This window comes from Vanessa cardui, chromosome 6 (genome assembly GCF_905220365.1).
Source record: "Vanessa cardui chromosome 6, ilVanCard2.1, whole genome shotgun sequence".
NCBI lineage: Eukaryota > Metazoa > Arthropoda > Insecta > Lepidoptera > Nymphalidae > Vanessa > Vanessa cardui.
Window position 1 is genome coordinate 12,794,328 of NC_061128.1, and position 18,842 is coordinate 12,813,169.

The window sequence follows — 18,842 nt, forward strand, 5'->3', positions numbered from 1 at the left end:
AACGATGGTCGTTACGACGTTATCGCTTTACCCGACCGCATACTATGTACAAGGTAATCTATAATATACAAGGTATGTATATTTATGTTATTACATTGACTACGCAGCTTGCAGCTTGTACAGCATGAAGTTTTTTTATTCAAATCTTGGCTTAGATTATTCTACCTAATTCTCAGTAAGAGCCTTTGAGTTCGTGAAAGCGGTTATTACACGCTCGTATCTAAGGACTCAATAAAATTATATTGGACTCAATACTCCGACTGCCTTGAGAATAGCCTCGGACAGAGTAGTGCGGAGGAAGCTAGTTGACACATCTGTAAAAGCATTTCAGGACAAGCACGACCTTCACTAATGAAGCATACGAAAAAGAAGATCTAATAAAGTCCATAAAACTTGACATTTCTTGATAAAATTGGACAGTCGTTCCTATTAACTCCGAATTTATCTTACGACAATGGAAGCTGCAATTTGTACACGTTCAAGCTATAAAACCTTCGATTATGAAATCTGTAATATACTTTTGAATGTTAAAATTTGTAAGAAAAAAAATACAGATTCGGTCATTAGCAATCTGTCAGATGGTTGTCTGTTTCCTGTTTCAACAAAAGCGCATTTGTGTCGTTTCATCTTTCTGTTTGACAACCTCTTGATATCAATCTGTATTCATGTTTCCGCTTAAATTTGTAACATTTAATGAAACATCTCTTTTAGAATTGGCACCATGCCTGATTAAAAAAATATGTCAATTTTTAAAAATTATGGCTTGTTTAATAACATTGCTAAAGCAGTCCAATCTCAGTGTCCGAATGCGAAAGTAACTCTGGCTTAAAATGTTACTTCTTCAACTGCTAAACTAATTTGAATCAAAATTTAGTGAGTAGATAGTTTGAGTCCCGGGAAAAACGTTCTTTTTTAATTTACCACGCTGAGGTCTAAAATCTACAGCTAGTATCATAAACTTATGTTCATAACTCACACCGTACCTGATTAAAAAAATATGTCAACTTTTAAAAGATATTGCATGTTTCAGCAATGCAATCTCAGTGATTGAAGGTTTCCGAGGTATTGAAATCTATCCTAGTCCCTTCGATACTGAAGGCGAGGAGAAGAGGCACAATGATTAGCGGGTCAGTGGATGCTTTACACTCATGCTCGCGCTTTGCAACCTCCCTCTGGGACATGACATTTCCTTGCTGATAGAGATTGTCTTGCCATATCAAGTCCTGTGCTGTCCTCTACAATAAAATCCTAAGTTTTACTCATAATTATAAACACTTACCATTTCTTAAAGTTTTCGTCCTTCTCGAGTTGATAGGTGGACTCATGACCACAGCCTTGCTCTTCGTCCAAATAGTCAGAACAATCACGGCATAACAAGCGGCGATTGCGAGCGCTGGTAGTACGAAGATCATAACCGACACTAGAGTCATCCAGATCTGCCAACGTCGAGCTGTGCCTAATTCTATCCAGCATTGCAGCTGACCTGCAAAATAGCAAACATTTACCTTTATTTAAGGGTTTCATATATCGGATAAAAAGTCAGAAGAAATCCTTACTAGATGCCCCCATAAAGATCAGTTATCCAATACCGGACAGTATTTCCTTATGTTAGTCTCTTTCAAAAATATTTTTATATACCCTCAAATGCGTGGGTATCTTTCAATTTTAGGTTACGACCACCATATTTGTGTTTATTTTTATCTCGTCCTTTATGATGAAGGAAAACGTTCTATTATAGCGGCGTTGTAAAATAAGCTGATTAAATTTCGTCTGCGCGAAAGCCTTCTTCGAAAAAGACCTTGCCCAGCATTCTTACTTTACATTATTTTTATATAATACCAGTTTTAAAAATTGTCTTTCAAAATTCAATTTATATAACTACAAATGCGTGGGTATATTTTAACTTCAGGTTACGATATTTCTGTTTATTTTTATCTCGTTCTTTATGGTGAAGAAAAACGTAGTATATTACGTTGTATTATGCAGCGTTGTAAAATAAGCTGATTAAATTTCTTCAGCGCGAAAGCCTTCTCTGCAAAAGACATTAGCCCAGCATTCTTACGTTGCACTATTTTTTTCTTAAAATTAAGCTTGCCATTTCTTTTAAATTGCTATTGAGATTTTAACCAGTTTGATTTCGCTCTCAGTAAGCATACGTTTTTATGCAATACATGCATACACTTCTGGCGCTATCAATTGTGACAATACAATTTCGCAACTACAATGTTTTAGTACGACGAAATAAATTAAAACTTGTTTTTGGAATGTTACTTTTTTAAATAATTGAGCTATTTCCATGCACGTTGAGCGTAGTTGGATTTTTAGCATGATAACGCTGTTACTCGTATTTTTTTCTAATCTAACCTATAATATAACCAGTACGAATACTTTGGCCGCCTTTTACAGCCGACAGTGATTTTGAACGGGAAGTTGGTTTGCAAAACTAAATCTTTACTCTAAATTATATATTGTTTCTACCTAACATATAATAATTAAATAGAATTAAGAAACAAGTATGAATTTGATATAAATACTTAATGAAATTAGAAAAGGAACCGTTTTCGAAATGCTAAGGGAATTGCCAAATACTTCTTACGTTTTATTGATCATTGCAATCATTACAAAGACTGGATGAAAATTTATTTAAATTCCCAAGAGACGTTTAAGGTAAGAACACAAATGTTAGAGGTGAATAAACTTTTTAAAATTATTTCAAGGGCTCTTCACTACTGCTGTCTCGTAGGGATCTCTTGAGGATTGAAGATTACCAAGAATCTTAAGTTTGGGATAAACGGTTACTACTAACGTTTTGTTAAGTGTGTTTAAATTTGTATAGTTAGAATAATGCCTCTTTTTAACATAAAATTAGTTTTGTTTTCATATTTAATATGAAAGGAAATATAACATTGATATAAATTAGTATTCATGCAATGACATTCTAATAATCAGCTATGTTATATCCATACTAAACAACAGAAAAAAGTGTGCCGCGCCGGGACCGTTTATTTAAGTTTATTTTTACATTTTGTTAAAAGTAAAAAGGATAGCTTGATAAAAACAATAAGTATAAGGGATAACTAGATGTTTTAATTACACAAAACGTATTACTACGTAATTATGATGCATTATAACGTATTACTACGTAAAACGACTAAAGAAAAACGTCTCAATTAGGACGTTTTCTAGTCTTCACTTTTTGCGCGTTAATAACATATCTGTTTACTAAAACATCATTGTATTCATGATAATAAATTTTGATTAAAAATATTTCAAATAAAAGTATGGCTTGTCGTGTACCGCAGTAAATTTTATTTCTTTACCAATACCTAAAGCTGTGCAGACACGTTTCCATTCGGATTGACAGGAGGGCAACACGAGTGAATGGGAGCGTTGATGCGAATTGCAAAGGCCTCCTAAGTCATTAATCCTGTTAGCAAGTTCCTGGAACAGCTCGGAACCCTATGCTATACAATGCACTAGGGACTGCATGGTGAATACATGAAATGCTAATATTTTCATCCTTCTTATTACGTAAATATACCCAGTTTTGATTTAAATAAAAACTATTGATATGAAAAGCGTGAATTTCATGTTATTGTACAAAAAAGTCGAGATGGCCCAGTGGTTAGAACGCGTGCATCTTAACCGATGATTGCGGGTTCAAACCCAGGCAAGCACCTCTGTTGCATGTGCTTAATTTGTCTTTATAATTCATCTCGTCCTCTGCGGTGAAGGAAAACATCGTGAGGAAACCTGCATGTGACGAATTTCATAGAAATTCTGCCACATGTGTATTCCACCAACCCGCATTGGAACAGCGAGGTGGAATATGGTTCAAACCTTCTCCTCAAAGGGAGAGGAGGCCTTTACCCCAGCAGTGGGAATTTACAGGCTGTTGTTGTTGTTGTTGTACAAAAAAGATATGGAAGCAGAGATGGCCTAGTAGTTAGAACGCGTACATTTTAACCGATAATTGCGGGTTCAAACCCAGACAAGCACCACTGATTGTTCATGTGCTTAATTGTGAAGAAAAACATCGTGAGGAAACCTGCATGTGTCAAATTTCATAGAAATTCTACCTGATGTGTATTCTACCAACCTGCATTGGTACGGCGTGATGGAATATGGTCCAAACCATCTCCTCAAAGAGAGAAGAGGCTTTAGTCAAGTAGTGGGAAATTTACAGGCTGTTGTTCACTCAACTTTCAATACAACATTAATTTCCTATCAATGATAATTTATTTAAGCATTGCTATTTCTCAGAAGTTTTAAAGTTGGCTGGAGATGATGCAAAGCAAATTAATCGTGTAATAAAGTATATAATAAATAAAAAACTCTTAAATCTGTAAGACTCTATTTTAATCCGTGATTTAAAAACTTTCTACGAAACTTAAACATTGCATAAATTATTATTATACAAATGCCGAAGTATTAATTCCCTGAACGTGTTGGCGTGGCGTCCACAGAGTAAATATTATTTACGCGGCTTCAATTCTTAACACATCACCGCGTCTGTATCTTGTATGTTTTAACAGCACGAATTTTTAAAAAGATACATCATAACAATTTACGTAATACAAAAACACCAAAAGATCTAGTAGTATTTTTGTGTAGTAGTGGCCTTAAAATTTCAGTTAGAAAATTTGCTGTCTTTTTTATGGTATAAGTTGGCGGACGAGCATATGGGCCACCTGATGGTGAGTGGTCACCATCACCCATAGACAATGACGCTGTAAGAAATATTAACCATTCCTTACATTGCCAATACCCCACCAATCTTAGGAACTAAGATGTTATGTCCCCTGTGCTTGTAATTACACTGACTCATCCTTCAAACCGGAACACAACAATATTAAGGACTGTTGTTTGGCGGTTAAATATCTGATGATTTGGTCGTACCTATCCAGACGGGCTTGCACAAAGCTCCAAAGCCCTACCATCAAGTAAATTATTGCTAATAATGCTATTTTAATATCGCAGCAAAAATAAAGAAAAAGACGTATATTTCTGTTCCTAAAACTTTTCGTAAAAACATGTAAATTGGTTTAAAATTTATTTCAATTATATTAACAAAACATCCAATCGTTAATATTAATTGTAAAATATTAATACCATTGATTATGATATAACTAAACACGCCATTAATATATCCTGAATATCCATGCATCTCTTGAGAATAAATGGGTTAATTGATTATTTAAATTCGAACTCGAAATACTAACTGCGAAATAAATGAGTAGCCATCACTCTTAATAACTGACTCATTAATTCTGCCCCAGAGTCGTTGATAACTAATAGTATTAATTATATATTATGTCATACAGTATATGTTATAATATATCGCGGAAATTTTAAGGCTATGTCATATATTGAGAATAGATTGCTGTGTACGAAATTACACAGTTTGTAATATTTTTTTGAAACTAGGTGAAAACCCGGCTTTGCTTGGATATAAATACGGCTTGGCTGCCAAATATGGCCGCTCGTTGAACTGTTATATCATTGAATTTTAAAGATTTCATATTGAATTATGGCAGTTATACGAATTTTGAGCATATAGATATGTTGTCAGCTAAAATATCATTACTTTGGATGGACAAACTCTTTGGTGGAGAAGTGTGTACATCGGTTTTCATGGGTACGCCACTCCGAGTTCCCGGGTTTGATAACCACCCGAGTCGATGTAAAAAAACAGTTCATTAGTTTTCTATGTTTCGTCTGGGTGTTTGAGGTACCGTCGTTACTTCTGATTTTCCATAACACAAGTGCGTTAGCTACTAATGATCAGAGTAATGTATGTGATGTTGTTCAATATTTATTATAAGTTTTTAAACGATCTATAATTTTAGATTGATTTCAAAATTATTAATATATAGGACAAGCCAGTACAGTATTGCTGATTACGTCAATGAAAACTGTCGGATCGACCGTTTTGATAAAACACGTATTTGCCAAAACATATGAGATACACGAAAACTTCGTTCGTAAGATTTATAGACTTTCAAAATGTCTAAAGAAAAATCCGGGACAGTGGACGGGGCTGATATATCTATCCCGACTATGTCTAATAAAATGTCTTAATAAATGGAAATATATACGATGGTTTCAGTTAGGAGTAATATATTTTAGTTGTCACTCTGAATTAATCTTTATAAAAATAAATAACATATAAATTTTATACGTTTGAAAAAATCCTAAAACATTTTTATTTAACAGGTCTAAATCAAAATGTGATCAGAAATTTAAAAAAAAAGTTTCATGTTCTATATTTAAATTTTCTGTTGATTTATATTTTCTTAAGTTCTTAATGTAACATATCGTTTCATCTAAACTTCTATACTAATTATAATACGTAAGAAACTCTGTCTGTCCTTTTGTTATGCTTTTACAACTAACGTTGGTATGAAGTAAGCTTGAACACCAAGAAATTACAAAGAATACATTCTTATTTATTTATATATTTTATTTATATACTCTTTATTGCACACCAATATAGACAAAAATAATAGGAACAATTTTACAAAAACAAAGAATAGAAAATGTACAATAGGCGGCCTTATCGCTAAAACAGCGATCTCTTCCAGGCAACCTTTGGTAGAGGAGAGAGATAGGATGGTAGGGGTGTACAAATTATTTAATACATAAAAAAAAAAATAGATACAATATATATATATGTATATATACGATACATAAATAAAAATTCCATAGATATATAATTATATAATAATATAATATACATACACATTATAAATATATATATATATATACATATACATTTACATACTATAGATACTTACATAATAAATAAAATCTTTAATTACAGTATTACTTCATGAAGCAAGATAGTGCTCTTTTATCATTTTTTTAAAAGAAGTAATGTTTGGTGCACGTCTTGCTTCTAGTGGAAGAGAGTTCCAAAGACGAATTGAATGGACTGTAAATGAGTTACTATAAAAAGATGTTGTATGGGGTGGTATTTTTAAAACCAAATTCTCTTCAGAACGAAGATTATGGCTATGTGAAGAACTGAGAAATTGGAAACGTTCTTTTAGATATGAAGGAGAAGACGGATTGAACAGAATACAGTATAGAAGTTGAAGGATGTGAGTATTCCTGCGAAGCCGGATTGGGAGCCACTTGAGCTTTTTACGAAATTCCGAAACGTGATCATATTTACGAAGACCAAATATGAATCGGATGCAAAGATTTTGGAGACGCTCAAGTTTGTTAAGTTGCTCCTCTTTTAGATCAAGATAACATGCATCAGCATAATCGAGAATTGGTAGTAGGAGTGACTGTGCTAACATAATTTTGGTAGGGATGGGTAGAAAGTTGCGTAATCTTCGAAGGGAGCCAAAGGCTGCAAAAATTTTTTTACTTACCTCACTTATCTGTGGTTCCCAAGACAGGTGCTGGTCAAAGGTAATTCCCAAATTTCTAACTGTAACACTGAATGGTATGTTAACACCATTAAAGTGTACAACCGGGAGATCCGAAAAAGATATACGAGAAATTAATTTTGAACTACCAATAATCAGCACCTGTGTTTTATTTGGGTTTATTCGTAATCCAAATGCAGTAGACCACTTAGAAATATTTAATAAATCATTATTAACTAAGTGTATAGTTTCATGAAGGTTCGCAATTTTACTTTGTGAATAGATCTGAAGATCATCTGCATACAGGTGATAGAGAGAAGATATATGAGAAGTGATGGTACTTATAAAGACCGAAAACAAGAGGGGAGACAACACGCCACCTTGTGGAACGCCAGCAGTTATAGGAGCCCATTCTGAGAAAGAATCTTGAACTCTTATCCGTTGCCGGCGCCCATACAAGTAAGAATGAAACCAGTCAATTACTTTAGGAGATATGTTAAGAGAACACAAAATAGCAAGAAGAATATCAAAGTCTACAGTGTTGAAAGCATTACTAAAATCTAATAATGTCAACACAGTAACCTGTTTATTATCCATTCCTAATCTAATGTCATCAGTTATTTTGATCAGGGCCGTAGTCGTACTATGACCAGGACGAAAGCCAGATTGTAAAGGATTCAATAGGACATTTTTTGAAAGGTATTGGTTTAATTGATTGTGGATAAGGCGCTCAAGTACTTTAGACAGGAAAGGGAGAATGGATATAGGACGATAATCAGTGTAAGATGAAGGATTTGTTTTTTTGGGGAGGGGGATGACTTGTGCGTCTTTCCAGGATTCAGGGAATTCACAAAGGATAATGGATTGGTTTAAAATATGTGTGACTACAGGAATTATGATATCTAGGATTGGGAGGATCATCTTACGACTAATGCAATCCGAACCAATGGCATCAGAATTTATTGCTAAAATGTTCTTCTTAACATCACTATCAGTGAATTGACTAAAGAAAAAAGGAGAATTTTCAGGAGTTGATTTAGCAGAAATTTCTTTTAAAGTATTAGACTTCACAGCAGTGTCGAAAGTTTGAGAGGACGAAAAATGATTATTTAATTCATTTAAATTAATATTATGAGTATTTATTGTTTTAGACGATTTTCCAACTCCTAAGGACTTGAGAAATTTCCAGACTCTTGCTGATTCCTCTTCCTCAGCTATAGATTTATGGATATGGCGTCGTTGACTATCTCTACATAGCCTGTTGCAGCGATTGCGAACCTTCAGATACTTGTCGCGATTTGTGTCAGTTGGATTGCATCTATACTTAGCCTTGGCAACATTCTTTCTTACTTGGAGCTTCTTTATTTCTGGGGTGAGCCAAGGTGCAGGAAGGTGTTTTAGCCGGACAGGACGAATTGGTGCATGTAAATCATACAGTTGAGTTAATAAGGAATTAAAAACTGTAACTTGCTCATTAACTGTATGAACATTTAAAATAACACTCCAATCAATGTTGGCAGCATCCTCCCGCAGACTATTCAAATCCATTCCACCAAAATTACGCTGCAGAAGAATTCTCGATTTTGCTTTGGGTGGTTTGATTTTATAGGAGAGATAAAGAAGATCATGATATGAAAAAGCAAGGGCGGAGCACTGCCCATGCTTTTCAACATGATCAACGGAAGAGACCAAAATTAAGTCGAGAAGAGAAGGGATAGAGTTAGGGAAGGAATGAGTAGCAGATAGGGGTAGGATTTGTAAATCTGCACTATTCAGTACAGATTTTAACAGACTAGAGCGATGGTCATTTTTTAATAGACATGTATTAAAATCTCCCATAAGAATTGTATGGGCATACAACGGTTTAAATCGCTCTAGAAGGATTTCAAATGATGAAAAGTAATCGACCGTGAGGTTAGGACTATAGTAAACACCTAATAACATCTTAATATGACCAAAGATAACCTCAATAAAAAGGTGTTCAGCTCCTTCAACGGACAGAGGTGTCGATTGACTTATTATTGAAAATGGAATGTGAGAACGGAGATAGATCGCCACTCCACCACCTGCCCGACCTACACGGTCGTTACGGATCAAATGAAATCCAGGAAGAGAGTAGGAAGTAGAAGGTAAGCACGGTTTAAGCCAGGACTCAGATACGAGGATAGCATGTATTTTATTGCAATCGAATGATGATAATATATCAGGATAGTGTGCAGGAATACTCTGAGCATTAATATGAATAACATTAAAATATTTCAGACAGTCTGAGAATAAAGAATTTATAGTTTCACTGAGCGAAGGGATACTATGAAAGCTGTCATTACTGCTCAATCCATCAGAAGAAAGAGAAAGAAAAGTTTCGTCCAAATCGTCATTGTTTCTAGACATTTTTAAACTAAATATTCAGCAAATAAAATAAGTAAATATATAAAGATAAATATATAAAATATATATGTAAAATAATAATAATATATATTAATTTTATAATTACAAAATAAAAATAAGTAAATGAATAACTATACGTTAATTAATTTCTTATGAACACTCACCCGCCAGTTGCCTAGGAATAATCACTTAAACACAGACATAACAAGAAAGAAACAATAATATTATTAAAAACTAACATTAACAAAAAAAAAAAAAAAAAAGAAACATATTTATCAGGCAGCCATAACAACAATTTTTACTAAGAAGGAGTATTATTATATTATATCTATATTTAACTATTATCTATCTTTATCGAATATGAAAATGAAATAGAGACGATCTTTATAAATGCCTAGTATATCACTAAAAACTAACCATCCAAAGCAAGAAAACTATGGCGCCTGATTGACAAACGTCAGAATGACGTTAACTTAACTAAATAGATTCGTAAATAGTTTTACACAACACAAAAATTAAATCGAAAGCAGGTAGACAGAGAAATAATTTTAAAATTATAGAAAAACAAACAATAATAAGAAGAAAGATAAATATGAAAAAACTATTTCTTAACTACGCGCTTTGACCTCTGCAATACAACTTTATCGCTAGTGTTTGCGATGGGAATTTTTTGGACTGGGGACTTACAAGTTAAAATCGAGTCAAGATCAGATAAACATTCGGCACGATGTCTAGATCCATCTGGGGCGATAATGTGTATCACACCGTCACGTGTCCAGCACTTGTTGATGCCGAACCGCTTCCTGGCCTCCAAAAACACATTGTGTCGGCTTTTCGTCAGGAACTCTGACTCTGTGACACCGGTGCCCTTCAACTTCGTTTTGGCGAACCAGACCTTATCCCTAATAGCAGTCTCGGTAAATTTGACCACTATAGGTCTGGGCTTGCTGTCCAAAGGTCTTCCCAAGCGATGACAACATTTGATACTGCTGGTAGAAAAATTTGGCAAGTCCAAGTGCTCCGCAACAAGGCTGGTAACGCGAGTAGTGACATCCTCGGATCTCTCTTCGCTAACACCATGGAAAAGAAGCACTTTTCGGCGTCTCTGCATTTCAGTCCGATCCATTTCCCTGGCGAGGAACTCAATTTGTCGCTGAAGTCCACTTAGTGCAGTGAGAACAAAAGACTTAAAAGTATTGAACTCCGATGAAAGAGAAGGCACAGTCACAGGTGTTGTTGTCCTCTGCAAGTCTTGCTGGAATTCATTCATACGGCTGTTGAATAAGTCGGTCATTGCAGCCAGAGACTCCTTGATAGATTCCATTGTTGTGTAGTTTTAAAGTGACAAATAGTTCAAGTGATAAGTAATTTTAAAGAGGATTCACTATCTGGTGGGTAGAGTAGGTCACATACACATAATATATTATAAATTAACTTGTTTTAAATAAATATTTATACTATAAAAATAAAAAAATCTTTAAGAGCTTTTAAAAGTGGTGTTGCTTGTTTTTTTACTCCTACCCGAAAAAAAGTTCATTCTTATACCTAACCTAACCAAATACACGAAGTAATGCGTTGGTGAGAATTGATTTCATAGTATAATACTTATTTTTAACTATAATATATAACGATATAATACGTGGGATGTGAATTAAGAGGTACATCGTACAGTCAGTACTAAACAGGCGGTTACAAATCTAATAGCTCTATATATATAAATTACTATAATTGTTCTATAACAATATTTATCTATCTATTACTACTTGTATTAGTGGATGGTCTTTTTCAGAGTAGATGTATCCAAGAGCCAAGATGGCTCAGTGGTTAGAACGCGTGCATCTTAACCAATGGTCTCAGGTTCAAATCCAGGCTAGCAACGCTGAATATTCAAGTGTATAATTTGTGTTTATAAATTCATCATCGTGAGAAAATCTGCATGTGTCTAATTTTATAGAACTACCACATGTGTATTCCACCAACACGCATTGGAACAGCGTGGTGAAAATCCAAACCTTCTCCTCAAAGGAAGAGGAGGCCTTAGGCCAGCAGTGTAAAATTTACAGGCCGCTGCTGTCAAGTAATGTATTAATTTGAATGTTCTGCAACAACTATGAGAGTGGCATGAATGAAGAAAGAATACTCTTTAAAAAAAATTAAAAGAAACTCACCTTGGACTTCCTTCACCTCATACAGTATGAGAAGCGGAATGGAGAACACTATACTGATAAGCCAGGCTGACACGATGAGGCCCCTCGCGCGGTTCCCTATAACAATAAAAAAGGTAAAGCAAACCCAACACCAATCCACTCCATACACTTTTTCTGTTCAAATAATATAAAGGTTATAAATAAATATGAGACAACATCACATACATTACTCTGATCCCAATGTAAGTAGCTGAAGCACTTGTGTTATGGACAATCAGAAGTAACGACGGTACCACAAACACCCAGACCCAAGACAACATAGAAAACTAATGGTAATCTACATCGACTCGGCCGGGAATCGAACCCGGGACCTCAGAGTGGCGTACCCATGAAAACACGGTGTACATGTGTACACACCACTCGACTATGGAGGTCGTCAAGGTTGAAATTCACTTAACACTAGCATTTACTTTTTAAAGTACGTTTTGTTTTTATCGACATTATCTATATTTTTATACCTTTAAAGTTCGTTTTCAAATCCCGTATCATATCATTATTATTTTTTTTAATATTAAGGAGACTCAAATCTTTAATACTTTCAGAGGATACAGTTATACAAATATAAATAAGTGTATTTAGGTCATGTGTTTAGGAATTTACACAGTATGTAATACATCTTAAAACTATTTGTAAGGTCTAAACTAAAAGTTATTTAAGCCTTGCCTTAATTGTATAAGCTATGTTCAAGAATTAACTTCAGCACTTACATAAAAGAGTATGTTCTAAATTCAAATATTTAAAATATAATTTATTACACATAAAAACTTCATTATACAAGATTGGTATTTAAATTTTACTAAAAAAACAATCGAAAAGAAATTTGTTATTGTTTATCAAACATATTATGTATAATATGGAACAAAAAAATATTAAATATGGTTAAAATGAAACATTTTCGACAAGAATCCATATACCATACTTAGTAACCTGAAAAAAATATCAGTACTTTAGTCGAGAAGCTTCAGAGAGTACCTTAATAATGCGTACCTTTGTTACGTGCGTTTTTTTTTTCTATCACAAGACATTATTCTCTCTATTCAGAGAAAACCGTCAGACATTTTATCTTCATGTTTTGTTTCATTTAAGTATTATTCCATTAATTCCATTTAAAATATTTACTTTATTGTTATGACACAATAAATCAAATGAATAAAATACTATATGATATTGATATTTAACGACAATGTTATGTACGATATTCACAGTAATGTAAACTTTGATGGAATCAGTTATAATCATTGTATGACGGCGTGACGTGAGGATAAGCTTATAACGCCAAGTTTCCGACTCCGCATAGTCAATAAATCCTTCTTGGGGGTATTCGTTTCTATAATAAAATTCTGCAAATAATTTAAACTTTGCTGATCAAATCGATAGAGCTGAGATGACTCAGTGGTTAGAACGCCTGCATCTTAAGCAATTATTGCGGGTTCAAGCCCAGGCAAGCACCATGCATATATGTGCTTAATTTGTGTTTATAATTCATCTCGTGCTCGGCGGTAAAGGAAAACATCGTGAGGAAACCTGCATGTGTCTAATTTCATCGAAATTCTGCCACATGTGTATTCCACCTAACCGCATTGGAACAGCGTGGTGGAATATGTTCCAAACCCTCTCCTTAATGGGAGAGGAGGCCTTATCCCAGCAGTGGGAAATTTACAGGCTGTTACTTTATATTTAATATACACGTGAGTATTATCAAAATATTATTACTAGTATTTAATCATGAACAATTTTTGTAAGTAACAATACATGCCATAAGCATACCTTAGGGCTGTATTTATAAATAAAAATATTTAAGACAGGCATTATACTTTAATAATTTCAACAACAAATGCAAATTTCCTTTGAAACGTAAATTAACTCTGTAATATTGAATGCAATTTATAACAGTATACGGACATTTCATTATCAAACTATTTTGTTTTAAATACGCTTTCTGACGTCATCCACAAACCCCATTTCTAATTAAGCGTCTTGCTTGCTTTAAGACGAATAAACATCATTAAACTCTGTACCTATAAGATCCGAAGTAATGAAAAGGAAAAATTGGAAGATCTATTTTAAAAATCCATTAAAAATATATAATCTACTAGCGACCCGCCCCGGCTTTTCACGAGTGCAATACTGATACTAAATATACTACATACATCACATTACAAACTTTTAAAATTATCAGTGTTTCTTTACTATATTGCACATGTATTATATACAAAAACCTTCCTGACGAATCATTCTATCTATTAATAAAATCAAAATCCGTTGCATAGTTTTAAATATTTAAGGGATATAGAGACATGGAAAGCGACTTTGTTTTATACTATGTAGTGATATCTAAAAAAAGGAGTCTTATTATGAATAATCTCACTCGTATCTCATACATTTGAGATGATAGAATATTATGCTGCATGTATAATTAAAACCTTATAAATATTATATTAACTAGCACGTAGCAAAGTCTATTTGACTTTTCACCATCGTGCTTTGCGGTGATTTTCAGGTCTGATAGAATAGTTCTGCTGAAAATTGTAGATGGAATTATCTTAGTTCATAATATATATGTAATTTTGAACATATTATGTTATGGTAAATATTGCTACTGTAATATAACATCGATATCACAATTAAAAGGGTAGGTCTCCAAAGCGTAATAAACTATATTCTTAACTTTAAGTTTCTAATTTGTATTTTAATTACTATGTATTATTTTTTCAACTTTAATCTTAATTGTATGTAATTTTTTTTTCGTTTGCATGCTGTGGTCTCCTATAATTGAAGGAGTACACAACTTGTAACGCTAATGTTGTTTTATTTTCAGAATATTTATTTAGTGTGGACCTTTTGGTAGAGTCACGTATTTAAATAAATAAAATACTCTTGTATATTTGTTTATAATGAAATAACATTCAAAGTTGTAGATTGAAGAGCAGTAGATTGTACCTCATTGATCAATGACTTACGACTCTAGTCGATCTTTTCCTGTCGGTAAATCGAACGAGCTTAAAAGTTCGTAAAAAGGCGTGGAATTAATACCTGTTGACTTCCAGGCAGGATATAATAATTTAAATAATTGTATGAACTAACATGACTGTATTTTTTTTAAATGTTGAAAAAGAGTAACTACTGAGTTTCTTGCCGGTTCTTCTCGGTAGAATCTACTTTCCGAACCTGTGGTAGCTTCACTTAATTGTTAAATGACGATTCAAAAGTGCTTGTAAAAGCCCACTTGAAAAGTTTATTTTGATTTTGATTTTTTGATTTTGATTTTGGCATTCATGTATTGTATATACAACATTCGAGGATAAATTTCTAACTTATTTCCCATACAAAGGTATTCTTTACTTTTTAAGAGTAAATTCGCGTTTCAAATATAATGTAGATTCAATATATCTACCTGTTTCAAATGAGAACGTAATATTCCTTTTCTTGAAAGTTATAAAGTTTTAATTAAGTTAAGAAAATATGTTCAATACTCACAACTACCGGAGAAATTCATGGGGTTCGTGATGGCATCGCAGCGGTCTATACTGAGGGCTACCAGCACGTATGTCGATGCATACATTACCACAGCCTAAAACAAACACATATATCATTTTATTTAATTTATATTAGACAACATCACATACATCACTTTGATCCCAATGTAATAGCTACAGCACTTTTATTATGGAAAATCAAAAATAACGATGGTACCACCTAGAACCAAAACAACATAGAAAATTGTTGAACTTTTACTACATCGACTCGACCGGGAATTGAACTGAACCGGATATTGTCCAATATTTATTTATTATTATTTTTAATGGCATAGGTTAATGACCTAGCCTAGTTTAACTACAGGCACAAGGGACATCTTAGTTCCCAAGGTTGGGGGCATATAGACGATGTAAGGAATAATTGATATTTCTTACAGCGTCATTGTCTATGGGTGATGGTGACCACTTTCCATCAGGTGGCCCATCTGCTCGTCCGCCAACCTATACCATAAAAAAAAACTTAGCATATGGGCCACCCGATGGTAAATGGTCACGCTAGAAAAAAGTAATTTAAAAAAAATACGTATGTATATCGACGATAGGGTATTATGTATATCCAAAATTAATTCCGAACGCAACAATAATAGCAAGCTTTGATATAAGGCGGTAGGTCATCTGGGTAGACACAGTACCATTACATATTCTAATATGTGATATGTACCCAGATGGGCTTACCCAAATCCCTTCAACCAAATAAAGTAATATACCAGGAATCAATAACCAGTAAAAGCAATCCTAAAAAAGGTTTTATTGAATAATATGAAACCTATAACCTAAGCTAAAATATAGGGCTAAAATATTTTCATAATTTAAAAAAGAAAAATTTTTCGTCGCTACAAGACCACGTAATAAAATAAAACTCGCTTTCTAATAAATGACAATAGGTTTTAAACGTCAAATTATTAAACAAACAATGAATATTTCAATAATAAAGATAGATATAAAAACTGGCAATACATAATAATAAAATAAATAATTTATCGTTTAATCATAAAACATGAAGTATAAAAAATAACAGTCATAAAAGAATCATCTCTACTGATGTGTAATAAAAAGTTAGGATATGTTTGTCTGTTTATCAGAATCTACTGAACAGATATCAATTATCATTTCAAGATTAGAAATCTACTTCATCCAAAATTAGCAACCATTTTATTATTTATTTGGAATGGAAACCAGACGCGTGCAAGTACATGTTTATGAACTCTTATATACACAATTGAATTACACGCAGAAAAAGCCGCGTAAACAGCTAGTGTATTATATTATGAGCCACAGAATACTTTTTTTATTTACACACTTTTATGCAATCATAAAACAACAAGACAATAAAACTATCAATAGGACTTTTATATAATAAAACGTAAATAGGTCAAGTATAGAAAATTTGGAAATAATGTCGGCCGACTCTAACCAATTTAAAAGACTAGAATTTATGATGCCTACACATAATCTACATAATTTATATTACCTGAAGGAATTTCACAATTTTGCACATGAATTCACCAGCCAGCCACGCAATGGTAATCTTTTGAACGATATCCACGAAAACGTATATCAGCCCCACGAATAAATCTGCAATGAAATATTATTGAATTAATATTATTACCTTTTTGAAAGTACTTTACAGAACTAAATTAAGAGAGTATTATTGCAAGAGGTGATATCTTATATAATACTTCTTATTTTAGATGAGATGGCCCAGTGGTTAGAACGCGTGCATCATAACCGATGATTGCGGGTTCAAACCCAGGCAAGCACCACTATATATATGTGCTTAATTTGTGTTTATAATTCATCTCGTGCTCGGTGGTGAAGGAAAACATCGTGAGGAAATGCATGTGTCTAATTTCATCGAAATATATACGTTCCACATATGCGTTCCACCAACCCGCATTGGAACAGCGTGGCGGAATATGTTCGAAACCCTCTCCTTTATGGAAGAGGAGGCCTTATCCCAGCAGTGGAAAATTTATAGGCTGTTACTTTTTTAGATGAGAAATATATTGAATATATGACTCTCACTGAAGGTACCTGAATGTCCAATTCTCTTTAACCCTGCCGAAACTGGTCAGGACTAAACAGAACTATTGCTCTCTCTGTCTTATTGTATCTTTGTCTTGTCTGAACTAACAGACGGAACTATTTTCATACTCACATCTATACAAATAATTATTACAAAGCTGAAGAATCGAACGAACAAATCGTTCGGTCGATTGAATGCACTAATTTCAGAAACTGAATGTACGTAATGTATGATGTGAAGAATCATTTCAGCCGTTGATAGCCCATATATCGAAAAAGGCTGTAAGCTAATATATTACGAATAGCTACATAACATAATAGCTCGTAGCATATCTATTATAGATTATATTGGATCGGAGTATCAATGAATTATTTTGTAAATATAAAGCAAAAATTAGTGGAAAATTTGAATCTGTTACGAGCGCTGTAATATAGCCAAACGAAGTTGAGACGATTAGTTAGTATTACTATCATATAATATAAGTAACGCTGAAAATATTTTTCTTTACCGAGTCTAGTGCAAAAAACGGTAAACGCAACGTTTTTTAACTAACCTTCACGTTTACTCAAAACACAAATTTATTTATTTATAAAATTAAATTAAATATTCTACCTCATTTGGATATATGTTTACAATTATTCTGCTATCTTATAGTAATAAATATACTGAAATAATATGCTTTAAGGGCAAGTTTATCTCTATAAGGAATTCCCTACAACATTCATAAAGTTGTGAGTAACATGAGTTAGTAATTAAAGGGTTGTTACAATGAAACAAGACCGTATATTTATTTCAACACGTTCACCGATAAAGACGTTGAAAGATAACACTGTGTTTATTGATATTTATTTCGTTTTATTTCCACAAATTTTATCGATATGGTTTCGACAATATACAAATAATTTTTATGCTATACATTGTCGCTACTTTGTAGCGAATTTAGTAACGTAGTTATATAATATAGTAACGTTCGAATAGATTTACTACTGACTATAAATGATACTTCTGCTTACGTTTTTTTAAAGTAGAATAGTTGCAATTCTCAATTTTAATTAAGGAATTAGGTACTAATAGTCCTATTGACCCCAGCATTTTTTTGAGGAGAAGGTTTGGAACATATTCCACCACGCTGTTCTAATGCGGGTTGGTGGAAAACACATGTGGCAGAATTTCTATGAAATTTGTCACATGCAGGTTTCCTCACGATGTTTTCCATCACCGCTGAGCACGAGATGAATTATAAAGACAAATTAAGCACATGAATCAGCGGTGCCTGCCTGGGTTTGAACCCGCAATCATCGGTTAA

General features: G+C 33.4%; 1 protein-coding gene across 2 annotated transcripts in view; it reads right to left on the reverse strand.

Annotated features, from left to right (window-relative positions):
• Nucleotides 1–18,842, reverse strand: part of LOC124530314 (cardioacceleratory peptide receptor-like) — a 177,448-nt gene that overhangs the window by 7,537 nt on the left and 151,069 nt on the right. For both annotated transcript variants that reach the window (XM_047104430.1, XM_047104428.1), the window contains 4 exons: nucleotides 16,982–17,085; nucleotides 15,452–15,545; nucleotides 11,936–12,031; nucleotides 1,280–1,483 (listed from right to left, as the gene is read on the reverse strand). In XM_047104430.1, the coding sequence (XP_046960386.1) occupies nucleotides 1,280–1,483; nucleotides 11,936–12,031; nucleotides 15,452–15,545; nucleotides 16,982–17,085 (498 nt within the window). The remainder of the gene's footprint in view (nucleotides 1–1,279; nucleotides 1,484–11,935; nucleotides 12,032–15,451; nucleotides 15,546–16,981; nucleotides 17,086–18,842) is intronic.